Source organism: Mchenga conophoros, linkage group LG3 (assembly GCF_057382185.1).
Source record: "Mchenga conophoros isolate Kocher_MC1m ecotype Shallow Benthic linkage group LG3, M_conophoros_male_GT1.1, whole genome shotgun sequence".
NCBI classification, from domain to species: domain Eukaryota; kingdom Metazoa; phylum Chordata; class Actinopteri; order Cichliformes; family Cichlidae; genus Mchenga; species Mchenga conophoros.
The window spans coordinates 83,607,253-83,618,938 of NC_140528.1; the positions used below are offsets into that span (position 1 = coordinate 83,607,253).

The following is an 11,686-nucleotide window of genomic DNA, read 5'->3' on the forward strand; positions in this document are numbered from 1 at the left end:
TAAGTATGAGGATGCGATACTTGAAAAGTGAAAGTGAAACAAAAACAGGCACTCACAGAGCGGCACAACCAAGTTTTAGACGGGCTGAAAGTTCTCATGTTAGTGTAGAATTGCAGATAAAATGGATGAATATCAGTATCCACTGTTTTTTGAAGCCACTGACTTTACAGACAGAGAGAAGGAGAAAGTGAGGAGATACTTTCAGAAAAGGCGAGACTCCGGGGGTGGCGACTGCGGAAATGTAGAAAAACTCGGAGGAAGCGTTTATAAAATCTGTTTCAAGGAAAAAGAAGGTAGGACAGTCGATTATTTGTAAAATATTTTTTGGGGGGGATTTGTGTTTAATTGCAGGCTGTTTCAGTGACTCTGTTTATGGATGTTTTACAGATCAAGAGAGAGTTTTGCAGAGGAAGTTTCACACCATCACTCTTCCGAGTGGAGAAGTGCGGCTGACCGTGAGCAGGACAAATTCGCAACAGACCTCTGACCAGCCATCGCCAAGCCAATCACTGGTACAGTTTACTGCTCTTTCAAACATGACTTTTGGTTACAGTAAAAACTCAGCGTCAGAGCCGGATAATGTTGCGAAACCAGTTTTAGAGGAGTTAGCCTCCAGGGAAAGTTGGACCGCTGAGGACAATATTGACAAAAACAGATGATTGTAAAATAGTTAAAACACATTGCAAGTACTGCAAAGAATACATTCTAAATAGTAAAACTCTCTCTTTTAAAAACTACACGATCATTAAATTCGATGTCAAGGACAAATTTACAGAATGTGTTTGTTGTTTTAGAAGAATATCAGTGATGTATCACTTCCTCTTCTTACAACATTTGGGCAATAGACACACCAGCCACTTTAGTTTTGGAAGTATATGTTTGCTCCACTTTTGCTGTGCCATCTTTGTTATTCATCGTTATTATTATGCCTCAGATGTTTTCAGTGGCTGACAGTTCTCAGGCTTCTTTAACTTATGAGTCTCACTTTTGATACAAAGTTTAAAATATAAGTGTAGTTTAGTGTTTAAATAAGGAAGCCCTTCCCTGAAAAATACATCATGTGGATAGCACAGCATGCTTTTGCATTAAAGCCTTTGTAGACAAGTAAGTAACCCATGCCATGTATGTCACTCCACCTCCATACCATCAAAGATAATGCTTTTCAGAACATGGGTGACAACAAGCAAGATGGTGATACACTCATGGGACACTTTACTTTCACCTTGATAGTACCAAGTAAGACTTCAGTACTGCTTTATATCTTTGCTGTTAGTTTTTGATTGTAATGAGTTGTCATTTGAGTTACTTTTTCTTTCCTATCAGCTCGAAGCAGTCTGGCCACTAAACTAGCACACAGATAAAAAACAAAACAAAACAAAAAACATCATGTTTTAAATGATTCACAAATTATTTCATTCTGCTTTCATTTACATTGTACACAATAGCCTAATTGTTTTAGAAACAGGGTTGTGGTGTATTTCTGTTATAAGACAGTGTCATAGTCAGACATAACAAAGAAAAACAAAAACATATTAACAGAAATATTAATGTTAATGTCAATCTGTTTTATCTACATAGGACTGTATGAATCTGTACCACTGGCAACTGCTGTGAAATCCAGTTTTTTGTGAAACGAGTTTATTTAGGAAACAAATACTTATACTTGTCTTTTTTTAAGAGGTGGTGATTAAAATGGTGTTTGGATGTTGGATGGATGTTGAGGTGCTAGGGCTGTGCGATATGACTTTAAATAAAAATCATGATTAATTGAACGCAATGACACACAAACTAGGTTTGTGCTGTAAATATGCTGAACCACTAAAGCTGAGATATTTTTGGTATTTTCTCATAGTTTTCTTCTTTTTGATTGATGTTGTGTTTACTAAAGTCAATTGGGCATTGGGCTCGGCGTTTCAAGTTTCCTCTATGATGGTTGTCATGCCACAGACTGGACATAGCAGAGATAGTACATAATGGGTGAAGTATTAATAAGTATAAAGAGAAAAGAAATAAAATACATGACATGGCAAAGATAACGTCAATTAGAGGTTTTGAAAGAGGGTTATGATTCATTTTTGACTTACTGCCCAGACCTATGTGGTACACAATAAGTAGCATATCTTATAGCATAAACTCACAGATTTGTTTGATTTCTTTCCGTCTTTTAGACCTCAACAAACCCAAACATAAAGGGTCTTGAGAAGACTTTCAGGATAGATGTTTTCCTGATGTTTTTCCTGAGAGACAACTGTAAAGCATACAAATTTTTTGAAAAACAACTGTCGTCAATCGGCTGCACAGTGGAGCTAAATTTTGATGAAGAGGAGGTTTTGGTTAGAGGGGAGGTTGACAAGGGTCCAGGAGGAGGTTTTGGTGGTGCTGCAGAGAAATGGGAGTATCAGGTGGATCAGGTCTTCGTTCAGCTCACCGAGACCTACAACTGTTTTCATGTACTTGAGCCAAAACAGATGAAAATGGTACTGCAGGACTCGGCCTTTAAGACAGATGATATCAAAGTTTACACAGAGAGTGGCTATGCTGTGGTTGTAGGAGAGGTTGATGCCGTGAAGGAGAAGATTGCAGTTCTGGAAAAAAGCCTACCCACCAAAAAGGAAATGCCGATTGTGGAGAAGAAGTTCAAGCTCATAGAAGAAGAGTTCAATCGAGAAATGCGTGCTAATTGTCCAGAGGTTGCAATCATCAGAGGTAGTGCCATGATCACTTTGGAGGGCCCTGACAAAGAGGTGCAGTCAGGAGCTGCAAAACTGGTCGAACTGATTAAGAACGTAAAGGAGAAGAGCGTTAAGTTCCCTACAGCTCTGCTAACCTTCATGAAGACCAGTGATGCCATCCCAAAATACCAAACTCGCTTCCAGCAGAGCCTCAGAAACCCTGTTTTCTTTGAGGTGGGTGCAGATCTGGTTCTGTCCAGTTTGTCCTCTGATGCTCTGAATGAGGCAGAGGCAGCAGTAATGAGAGACCTTAAAGTGACCACTGTACAGCTGCAGGGTGCAATAGATCTCAACAGGTTGAAAGAAATTCTGACGAAAGCCAAGAACGAGGCAAACAGTAGAGAGTTCAGAGTGGACATCAGCTACATGCCAGGCGCCAGGGGAACCTCAACAACCAAAGTCCGACTGGTGGGCTTCAGTGAAAATGTGGCCAAGCTCAATGAAGTTCTTCATGACTTCCAGTTGAATCAAGTTTCAACTCAAGAAACCATCAATCTGCTTCATCATGACACTGTCTACTGTTTTAATAAAATCCTAGACTTGATTGGCATGAAGCAGACCAAGGTGACCTTACAAGCCTCACATTTTCCAAATCCTTGTGTGTTTGTGTCTGGTCCTCGATGTCATGTTCAGGAGGCCAAGGAGGCCCTAACATCAACTCTAGACAGTGTTGTAGTAGACACTTTGACTCTAGATGGACCAGGGGCTCAGCAGTACTTCCAGGAAGAGGGTAAAGTGACTAAAGAGCTGATAGAGGGTTCCTGTCACGTCATTATCCGAGAGAAGCAAACTGCAGCCATCCCAAACGTGCAAAGACCACGAAACACCAGCAGACTCAGTGACACACCTAGATCTCTCAGCTACAGCAGCAGCATGTACAGCACAGTTGGAAACTCTGCAATCAACAGAACAAACCTGAAGATCAAACTCAGCAGTTTAGAAAATGAACAGGTTTGATTATTTCCATTCAATTCTATTTCCCATAATCCCAAAATAAAATATCAATATTCATGTTATTCAATATTATTTCTGCAGGCGGATGTTCTGGTGGTCCCCATGCTCAACAAGCAGCTGACTTCTACAAATATTGGCAACAATTTGTTGGCCAAAGCTGGGAATGTATTAAAGTTAAAGTTTGATTCAGTCTTAGCCAGTTGTGCCCTCGCCCCTGGTGATGTTCAGCTGGTTGATGCACCTCCATCTCTGGGCTGCTCCAAGATTTTCTTCATTGAGTGCTTGCCTTGGGACGGAGTAAGAGGAAAGAGCGTTCAGGTAAAATTGAGGACATAATACTTATAGTGATGGAAAAGATCAAATTCATTTACCTTTAGAAGTACATGAATGAATTTCCTTTGGGATTGGTAAAGTTTCATGAAATTAAATAAAGTACCATTTCTGTGTATAGTCTGTGTATAGTAGTTTGGAATAACTTGATGTTATATGGCACAAACTTATAGAATGAAATCTAACTGTATCATAGTTTAAAAATATATAACTTTTGATTTGCAGGCTCTTGGTAACGGTCTGAAGAGGTGTCTGGAGCTTTGTGCACAGCTGAATTTGGGTTCAGTGGCCATTCCAATCATTGGGCCAGGAATTGTTTTACAATACCCGCTGAGAGAAGCTATTCAAGTGTTGACCGACATCATTCACCAGTTTGGATTATCTGCATCTTCTGGATCTCTTACAAACATCCACATTGTCATTAAACCTGGTTACCCTGATTCTGAGGCGGTCAGTGTCAATCGATATGTCCTGATCTGACATGTAACATGCATATCATACTATATCACTTAATTTATAAAGCACTTTAAAAAACAAAAACAGGGCTGTTCTGACCATGCATCAATTCTTTATCGTGTTATTCTGTGTTTTTATCTACAGTGCTACCACGATGTCTACAAACAGCTCAGCTTAAATATGAACCAGGGAGGCCAAGGTAAACTTGCACTGCTCATACTGTCTTCAGTATGTGACATTGATGCATAGTGAGCAGATAAAAACCATTCAGCCAGTGTCATATTTTACCATCTTCATCAGCACCCTCAGTATCAGAATAAATTTCAGACAAAATCTAATGTGTGGTGTTCTTCATCTCAGCAATCTTCAGGTCCCTCACCAGTGACCTAGATGACATTGTCATGATACTGGAAAGAGGAGTTAAACTACATGTGGTGTTTGGTGACATCACTAATGAAACTACAGATGCTGTGGTGAACACAACAGACTTCCAAAATTTTAACCTTGGTAGGTGAAACACAAGGCAGGAAGGCGTAGTGAGCAGGATGTTCACCCTGTAACTGTAAAGTTATTTTTAACCACAATGGTAGCATAGCTCTCTGTGGATGCCAAAGGCAGACAGCTATTTATGAATATTTGCTCAGAAATGGGGATGTATATTTGAATGTAATCTTTGAAGATTGAAGTTTTCATTTGGCATATACTTATGAACTGGCACATCATGAAATGAGCACAAGTAGTCATGGTCCCACAATGTATGTAATTAGTCAGTTACTTATACTTTACATTTAATGTGCATGTGGCTGCAAAGCTAACTACTAGTTTACATTTTGTATTTTATATCTCGTACCTATCATGGTTGTAGTTTCACATTTTTTGTCCAAGTGCGGATCAGGCAAATTCAGCAGCATTTCCTATAAATACTTGTAGATTGATTGTGAAATAGAAACAGATCATGTGGCTTGAGTCACTGTCAGAGGAATCAAAACTAAGAAATCAAATGGGTAGAATGTCTGATATTACACTGCATGCATCTGTCTTAGAGTAGTTGAAATTGATTGAGATTTGTCCACAGCTATTTGAATGATTGCAATGAAACTAATGTAAAAAATACATCTAAGGTTGTTACTAGGTCCAGATTTATGTATTCATTAATTTTTTATTCTTTTTCTTCTCCTTCTAAGATGGAGTATGCAAAGACATCTTAACTGTAGCTGGACCACAGGTGGAAACTGAACTGAAAGCAGGTGAGAAAAAGAGAAGCAGCTATTTATCTTCTTATCTTACTTATCTGACTCTCACTCATGCTTCCTGTGTCACTTTCTGTGCAGCAAAAGTGGACCGAGGAGAAATTTATGTGACCCAGTCTGGAAACTTCCCCTGTAAAGCAATTTTTCATGTATGTGGACAAAGAGATGAAGCCCTTATTGAACAACTTGTGTGTGATATCATTTACTATTGTGAATGGTATAAATACAGCTCTGTGGCAATTCCGGCCATTTGTGCTGGTAAGTATTTTTTTTTGGCATTCTAAGAATTTATTGTGCTACACACACACACACACACACACACACACACGCACCCCTAAATGCAAGTGGTGTTTTTCCAGGTGCTGGTGAGTTGGACCCTGCTGTTGTGGCAGGAACTATTCTTCAAGGGATCAAGTCTTCTACATCATCAATGAACAGCCTCACCAACATCCGCCTCGTCCTGATTAAGATCGATGTCTTCTTGGCTTTTAAAGAGGAAGCGATGCAGATGTATTCCCCAGCTGTCATCAACAGAGGTGACAGAAATATTCACAAACTGACATCTTGTGTGGTTATTTAGTGTAGTGATTTTTAAAATAAAAGCAGATTAAAAATTATTTTACTTATTTGTTTGATCCACCTTCCAGTGTCATTTCAAGAACAACAACAGCAACAACAGTCTGCTCCTAGTGTGAGTGCATACCTCAGCAGTCTCCAAATCAGCTCCACAAGTCAGCAGTCTGTCTTCACATTTCTGGGTCTTTCCAGAACGGACATTGATGATGCCATGGAAAAGCTGAAGCATCAATATCAGACGCAGTGCTCCAGTAAAACCTTCTCAAAGGAGGAACTGGAACTCCTCAACCAGGATGACATGATGGAGCTGAAGGAGCTGGTGGAGTCTGAAGGTCTATTCATGCAAACTGATCAGTCTGGCGCCCTAACAGTGAGCGGGCTAAAAGACGGGATCACCTGGGTTATGCAGAAAATGAATCAGTGTCAGTACATGACCCTCACTAGAGAGGTGAGAGTGAGGGAGGAGGAGGATGTTTACAACAAAGTGGTTTGGTGCATCCTGGCAAATAATGGTAACTGGGAAAGACTTCCCAAATCAGCTAATCACCAATTGGAAAAAAACGAATTAACAGAAGGAATAACAGATGCACAGGGACTTATATGGGAGGTTGATGTACAGGCAATGGTGGCCACACGACCACTGAGCAGACAGGCGACAAAGCTGAAACGACTTGAGAATCTTCCAGGTGAGTAGATAGTTCTCAGAGATGTTACAAAAATGAGCCAGACTGATACTGGAGTTTGATGCTTGAGAGTAATACAAACTTCAATAAAAAAATGTTAAGGTTTTGAAAGAAATAATTCTACTAAAAAAGTATTAAAAAATGTACTTGTAAAAATAGTTGCAAAAGTCACTATGAGGAATGACAGTAACAGTAAACAGTTTTGAAACAGGAAATGTCAAAATTTCAATATTAGAAATATCAAAGTCTCTCCTTATCTGCTGATTTCAAATTGCATTGCAAAGCAGTGTTAGATTGGTGTCAGAAGGGCACCAATATAGCAAACAGTGTTAAGACTGATATGTGGGTGGACTGAACCAAATCCCAATTTTAAAACATCTATGCAATGTGTAAAAGTCAATGACAGCTTTATTGCTAAGCTCTTAAAAATGCAAAGAAACAGAGGAGAAAAAATACTTTTTCAACTTCTTAGAAAACACAAGGCACAGAGGAAAAGAGCTGAGAGAGAACACAACAAAGGGCAAGGGAAGATTGATGAGACAGAGGAAAGAACTGGACACGAAGCGCAAGAGACGAAATACCACCAAAGTAAAACAGGAAGTAAGAGATGACAGACTCACAACATGAAAGTGTGACAGAGAGACAGAAGATAAACATAGAGACACAGCTGAAGGAACAGAATCGGAATAGAAAAGGGCTTTAACAAACTTATCATCAGTTAAAGAAAGCAAGCACTAAAGTCACAGAAAACAGGAAATTCAAAAGACTAAGGAGCTAAGCTAAGTCCAATGCCAAAACCAAAACACAGAATGAACCGAAAAAACTTTGGAACAGGAGAAAAAAACAAGGACAAACAAGAATACACAGTTAGAGAAATACTTAAGTGTCCCACAGAAGCCAAAACCCTGTGTCTAAGCCTAAACTTACAAGTTCTGTTTTTGTTCTTTTCATGCGCCATCCTACAAAAAAAAAACAACAACAACAAAACAAAACAGTTTCTTCTGTGTCTTCTCTTGTGTATACTACATTACCTGACTTAATAAAATATAACAAACATGTTGTCTTTTTCAGACTTTACTTTCCCTCTGTACTGGGACCCCATGGCTGCCAATGAGACTATGAAGGTGGTTTCTCTGGAGACTTCTTCTGCAGAGTATCACACAGTAAAGGAGGCTTTCAAACGAACTGTCCCCAAAACTGTGATGAAGGTGGGTGGCTTTTCCTGCACAAGTACAAGTACATATATACACAAGTACATGCATACAAGCTGAAAAAGTTGATTGTGGCATTACAGTGCAAACTGGTGAGCATTACTGACTGTAATGTGGTCTGCTTAACTGGTCAGCTATCATGATACATGTTAACATTCAGGGATTGTATTAAGTGCACCAGACTTTATATCAGCAGTGCATGTGGTCATTATTTACATTTTTTGGTAATATAAAAGGTGTAACAAAAAGGTATTTCTTTTTTTTAAATCTAAAAATGGTAAAAATATTTTTCCATTGGAATTTCTTTTTCCTATATGAAGAAAGAATGTCCTGTAACCCGGGGCAACTGCAGCATCATCACATACCTGCTCTCCTACTAACCTCTGTAAATTTTGTATATTTTACTTTATTTAATTTTATATATATGTATACACACACGCAGGCACACATATATGTATACATACATATTTGGTATACATATTGAGTAATGTGCATACATTCTTATATTTGTACATATATTTATTCTTATAATTCTCAGATTCCCATTCTTATAATTCTCTTTGTTCTTATGTTATTGTATTTTGCACACATCTGTTGCTTGTGAAGCTTGCACATAAGAATTTAACTCGCAGGGTCTATACCAGTGTACCTGCACATAAAAACAATAAAAGTGATTTTGATCCTTTTGTGTCCACACGTAAAACATGATTGGATTTAATTAATTTATTTAGTAAATTTATATATTAAAATCAAAATGAAAAAAGAGAAATACAGGAAATTAAAGAAAACAGAAATCAGTCACATTCTGTCAACAAATTAATTGCCACATTAAAAAAATAAATACATTATATTTTATTTTATCAATCAATTTATCTATCTATGTTGGATATTTGCAGTTTCCGGCCACCATATCTCTGTGGTCCATTGAACCGATGTCAATATATTTGCTCAGAAATGCTATGAAAAATTCAAACTCCCTACCTGAGAAATATCATGTTTCTAAAGTGTGTTTTTTATTTTAATTTTTAAGTTTCTAAAGTTTTCAGTTTTGCAGTAAGAAAGTCATTAATTATTCACTGCTGTAATCTAAACTTCTCATACCTGAAACACATGCCTCAGTTTATGGTTACCACCATAAAGACATGAACTAAGCCATCAGATGTAATTAATATCCACACTGCTTTGTTTGGCATCTCTTTGATCCTTTGGCTTCGGTCTCTCTTGTCAGATTGAACGTTTGCAGAACGTTCACCTGCGGCGCGCCTATGAAGCCCAGAAGAAGCACATTTCTGATAAGAACGCACACGAGGGAGGAGCAGCGGAGAAACCTCTGTACCACGGGACGACCCAGGAAAACTGCCACTCCATCATGACAACTGGATTCAACAGGAGTTTTGCTGGACAAAACGGTGATAATTGTTACTGAACAAGACAACATTTTTCTGTTGCTTCAAAACGAATCACTAATGTTGACTTTGTCTTAGAAATTATTACCTCCTATACACCAAGGTTTTACATATACATGTAAGTCTTTACCGCTCTGATCACTCTGACATTGTGTCTATATTGGTCCACCATTACATGGTGACAGATTGATCATTTGCAGACTGCTTCAAGTATTTTATGGTCTTGAATGTGGTTGTATTTAACCATCATTTATAGACACAAACAGGACTCTTAGGATATTAAATGCAAGACTTACAATACTTACGTAATATATGTTGGAAGTCACCATGTTTTATCAATTCAAATCAATTCAATTCAATTTTATTTATATAGCACCAAATCACAACAAAAGTCGCCTCATATGATAACCTATTACTAATTCCTTTTTTTTCTTCCTACATTCAGCAACTGCATACGGTCATGGGACCTACTTTGCTGTAAACGCCAGCTACTCAGCCCAGCCCACCTACTCCAAGCCAGCTGCTGATGGTTCTCGGTTAATGTTCGTCGCCCGAGTCCTCACAGGCGTCTTCACTCAGGGCCAAGCTACCATGAAGGTGCTTCCACTCCGAAACAGCCAGCAGCCTCACAACCGCTTCGATAGCGCAGTGGACAAAATTGATAACCCTGCCATGTATATTGTGTTCCATGACAACCAAGCATACCCCGACTACCTCATCACATTCAAAGGAGATTAAGGGAAAAGTATTTTCTACTGTGGAAATATGAAGGTCCAAAAAGAACAATATTAAAGTTATATTTCTAACTACATAAAGATTTATGTAGTAACTGGAAGTGTGTGGAAAAGTTACATTTGTAAAGGACCCAGAAAATAGAAACTGTATAATTTTAATTGAATTTTGGTCGCATTATGCAAACATCTCAATCATCCAAGTAAGTAAATCCCAAAAAGTTGATTCTGTTCATTTGGATGTAGCATTTTTAGTGGGAGAAACGTTTCGTCATGCATCCAAGTGACTTCTTCAGTCTCAGCTGACTGCAGGTTTCCCCAACCCTTATAAACAGTGCATTTGCATAATGACTGAAACTACCACCAATGAAGGAACAATGGGCTGGCAGGTCAGTTCCTTGTTAATTGCGATTAATTAATTTGAAAAAAAAATAACGCATTTAAACGCACTTTGCATTCCAATCAAACAAGAAATTTTGTTAATGCACAATTTCCTGGTATACCGATTACACTGATGCACACATCAGAGCTACAAAGATGGCGTGCCCAAAACCATAGGCTGCATCCTCCCGAGGACCCGGCCATTGCGGTCTATGTGGGCCGGGTCTTTAGAAGGTCGGGTAGGCCGGAAGTAAACGGCTGTGAAATTGGATGGTCTAGCCTTCAGATTTGCGTCACTGCTGTCTCGGTGGAGTTTAATAAACTCAGCCGTCTGCTCCTTGCTATCTAAAATATAACAGGGCACTGGAGTAAATTCTTGACCATCTCACACTTCTGTTTATTCAGTTTTCTTCGTTTCAGCTGTGTGAAAACTAAGGAGGAACCCACCCGAGGGATTAATAAAGTTTTATTTAATCTAATCTAATCTAATAACTTTAATCTCAGCCAAACCGATTTACTCACAAACAAATAAAACACTGAAAAAGCCAAACAGTAACATTTTTAGGTAATCTAAGTGACTTATATATTACGTTTTACCTGAGTAGCGAAAGACTGCGGTGATCTGAAAATGATGTGCCGTTCTCGACGGCTCTAGTGACCCTCGAGCTCCCGGCTGGCTATCGAGCTGGTGGGTAACAGACGTCTCCAACAACGTCGGAGCACTTTTGCAAATATGCGATGTCTTGATAAACCGAGCAGATATTTGAAGATTACACAGCTACATTCTCGCCTGAAAATATATTAAAAGTTTATTTTGTGACCCAGAAAGCGTAATAAGAGTAATATTAAAACTAAGTAGCTGGGCTGGGCCGCGCTATGAATTCTGGGATATGGTGGGCCACGAAGGATACACCAGACTCATCCTCCAAATCTGGGGAAAAGGAGGATGCATTTGTCTGCTGCATTTGGAGGAGTC

General features: G+C 38.8%; 1 protein-coding gene across 2 annotated transcripts; it reads left to right on the top strand.

Moving 5' to 3' along the window:
• The first annotated feature begins 87 nt into the window (after positions 1–87).
• Positions 88–10,584, top strand: LOC146581165 (protein mono-ADP-ribosyltransferase PARP14-like). Of its 2 annotated transcripts, XM_085269669.1 has the most exons (14): positions 88–293; positions 388–512; positions 2,169–3,683; positions 3,768–4,004; positions 4,242–4,466; positions 4,617–4,671; positions 4,833–4,979; positions 5,657–5,719; positions 5,804–5,980; positions 6,082–6,258; positions 6,370–6,984; positions 8,053–8,189; positions 9,421–9,601; positions 10,044–10,584. In XM_085269669.1, the coding sequence occupies exons 1-14, from the start codon at positions 122–124 to the stop codon at positions 10,334–10,336; spliced, it is 4,119 nt and encodes a 1,372-aa protein (XP_085125795.1). In that variant the 5' UTR covers positions 88–121; the 3' UTR covers positions 10,337–10,584. The 2 variants fall into 2 exon arrangements, 1 of the variants encoding a protein (XP_085125795.1); XR_014891702.1 differs by lacking the exon at positions 10,044–10,584 and having other exon boundaries at positions 6,370–6,746; positions 9,421–9,556.
• The last annotated feature ends 1,102 nt before the right edge of the window (positions 10,585–11,686 follow it).

Coding starts and splice junctions, on each gene's coding strand:
- LOC146581165 (XM_085269669.1), top strand. CDS start 122: ATGGATGAATATCAGTATCCACTGTTTTTTGAAGCCACTGACTTTACA. Junction 3,684..3,767: donor GCAGTTTAGAAAATGAACAG/GTTTGATTATTT, acceptor TTATTTCTGCAG/GCGGATGTTCTGGTGGTCCC. Junction 6,259..6,369: donor CCCAGCTGTCATCAACAGAG/GTGACAGAAATA, acceptor TCCACCTTCCAG/TGTCATTTCAAGAACAACAA.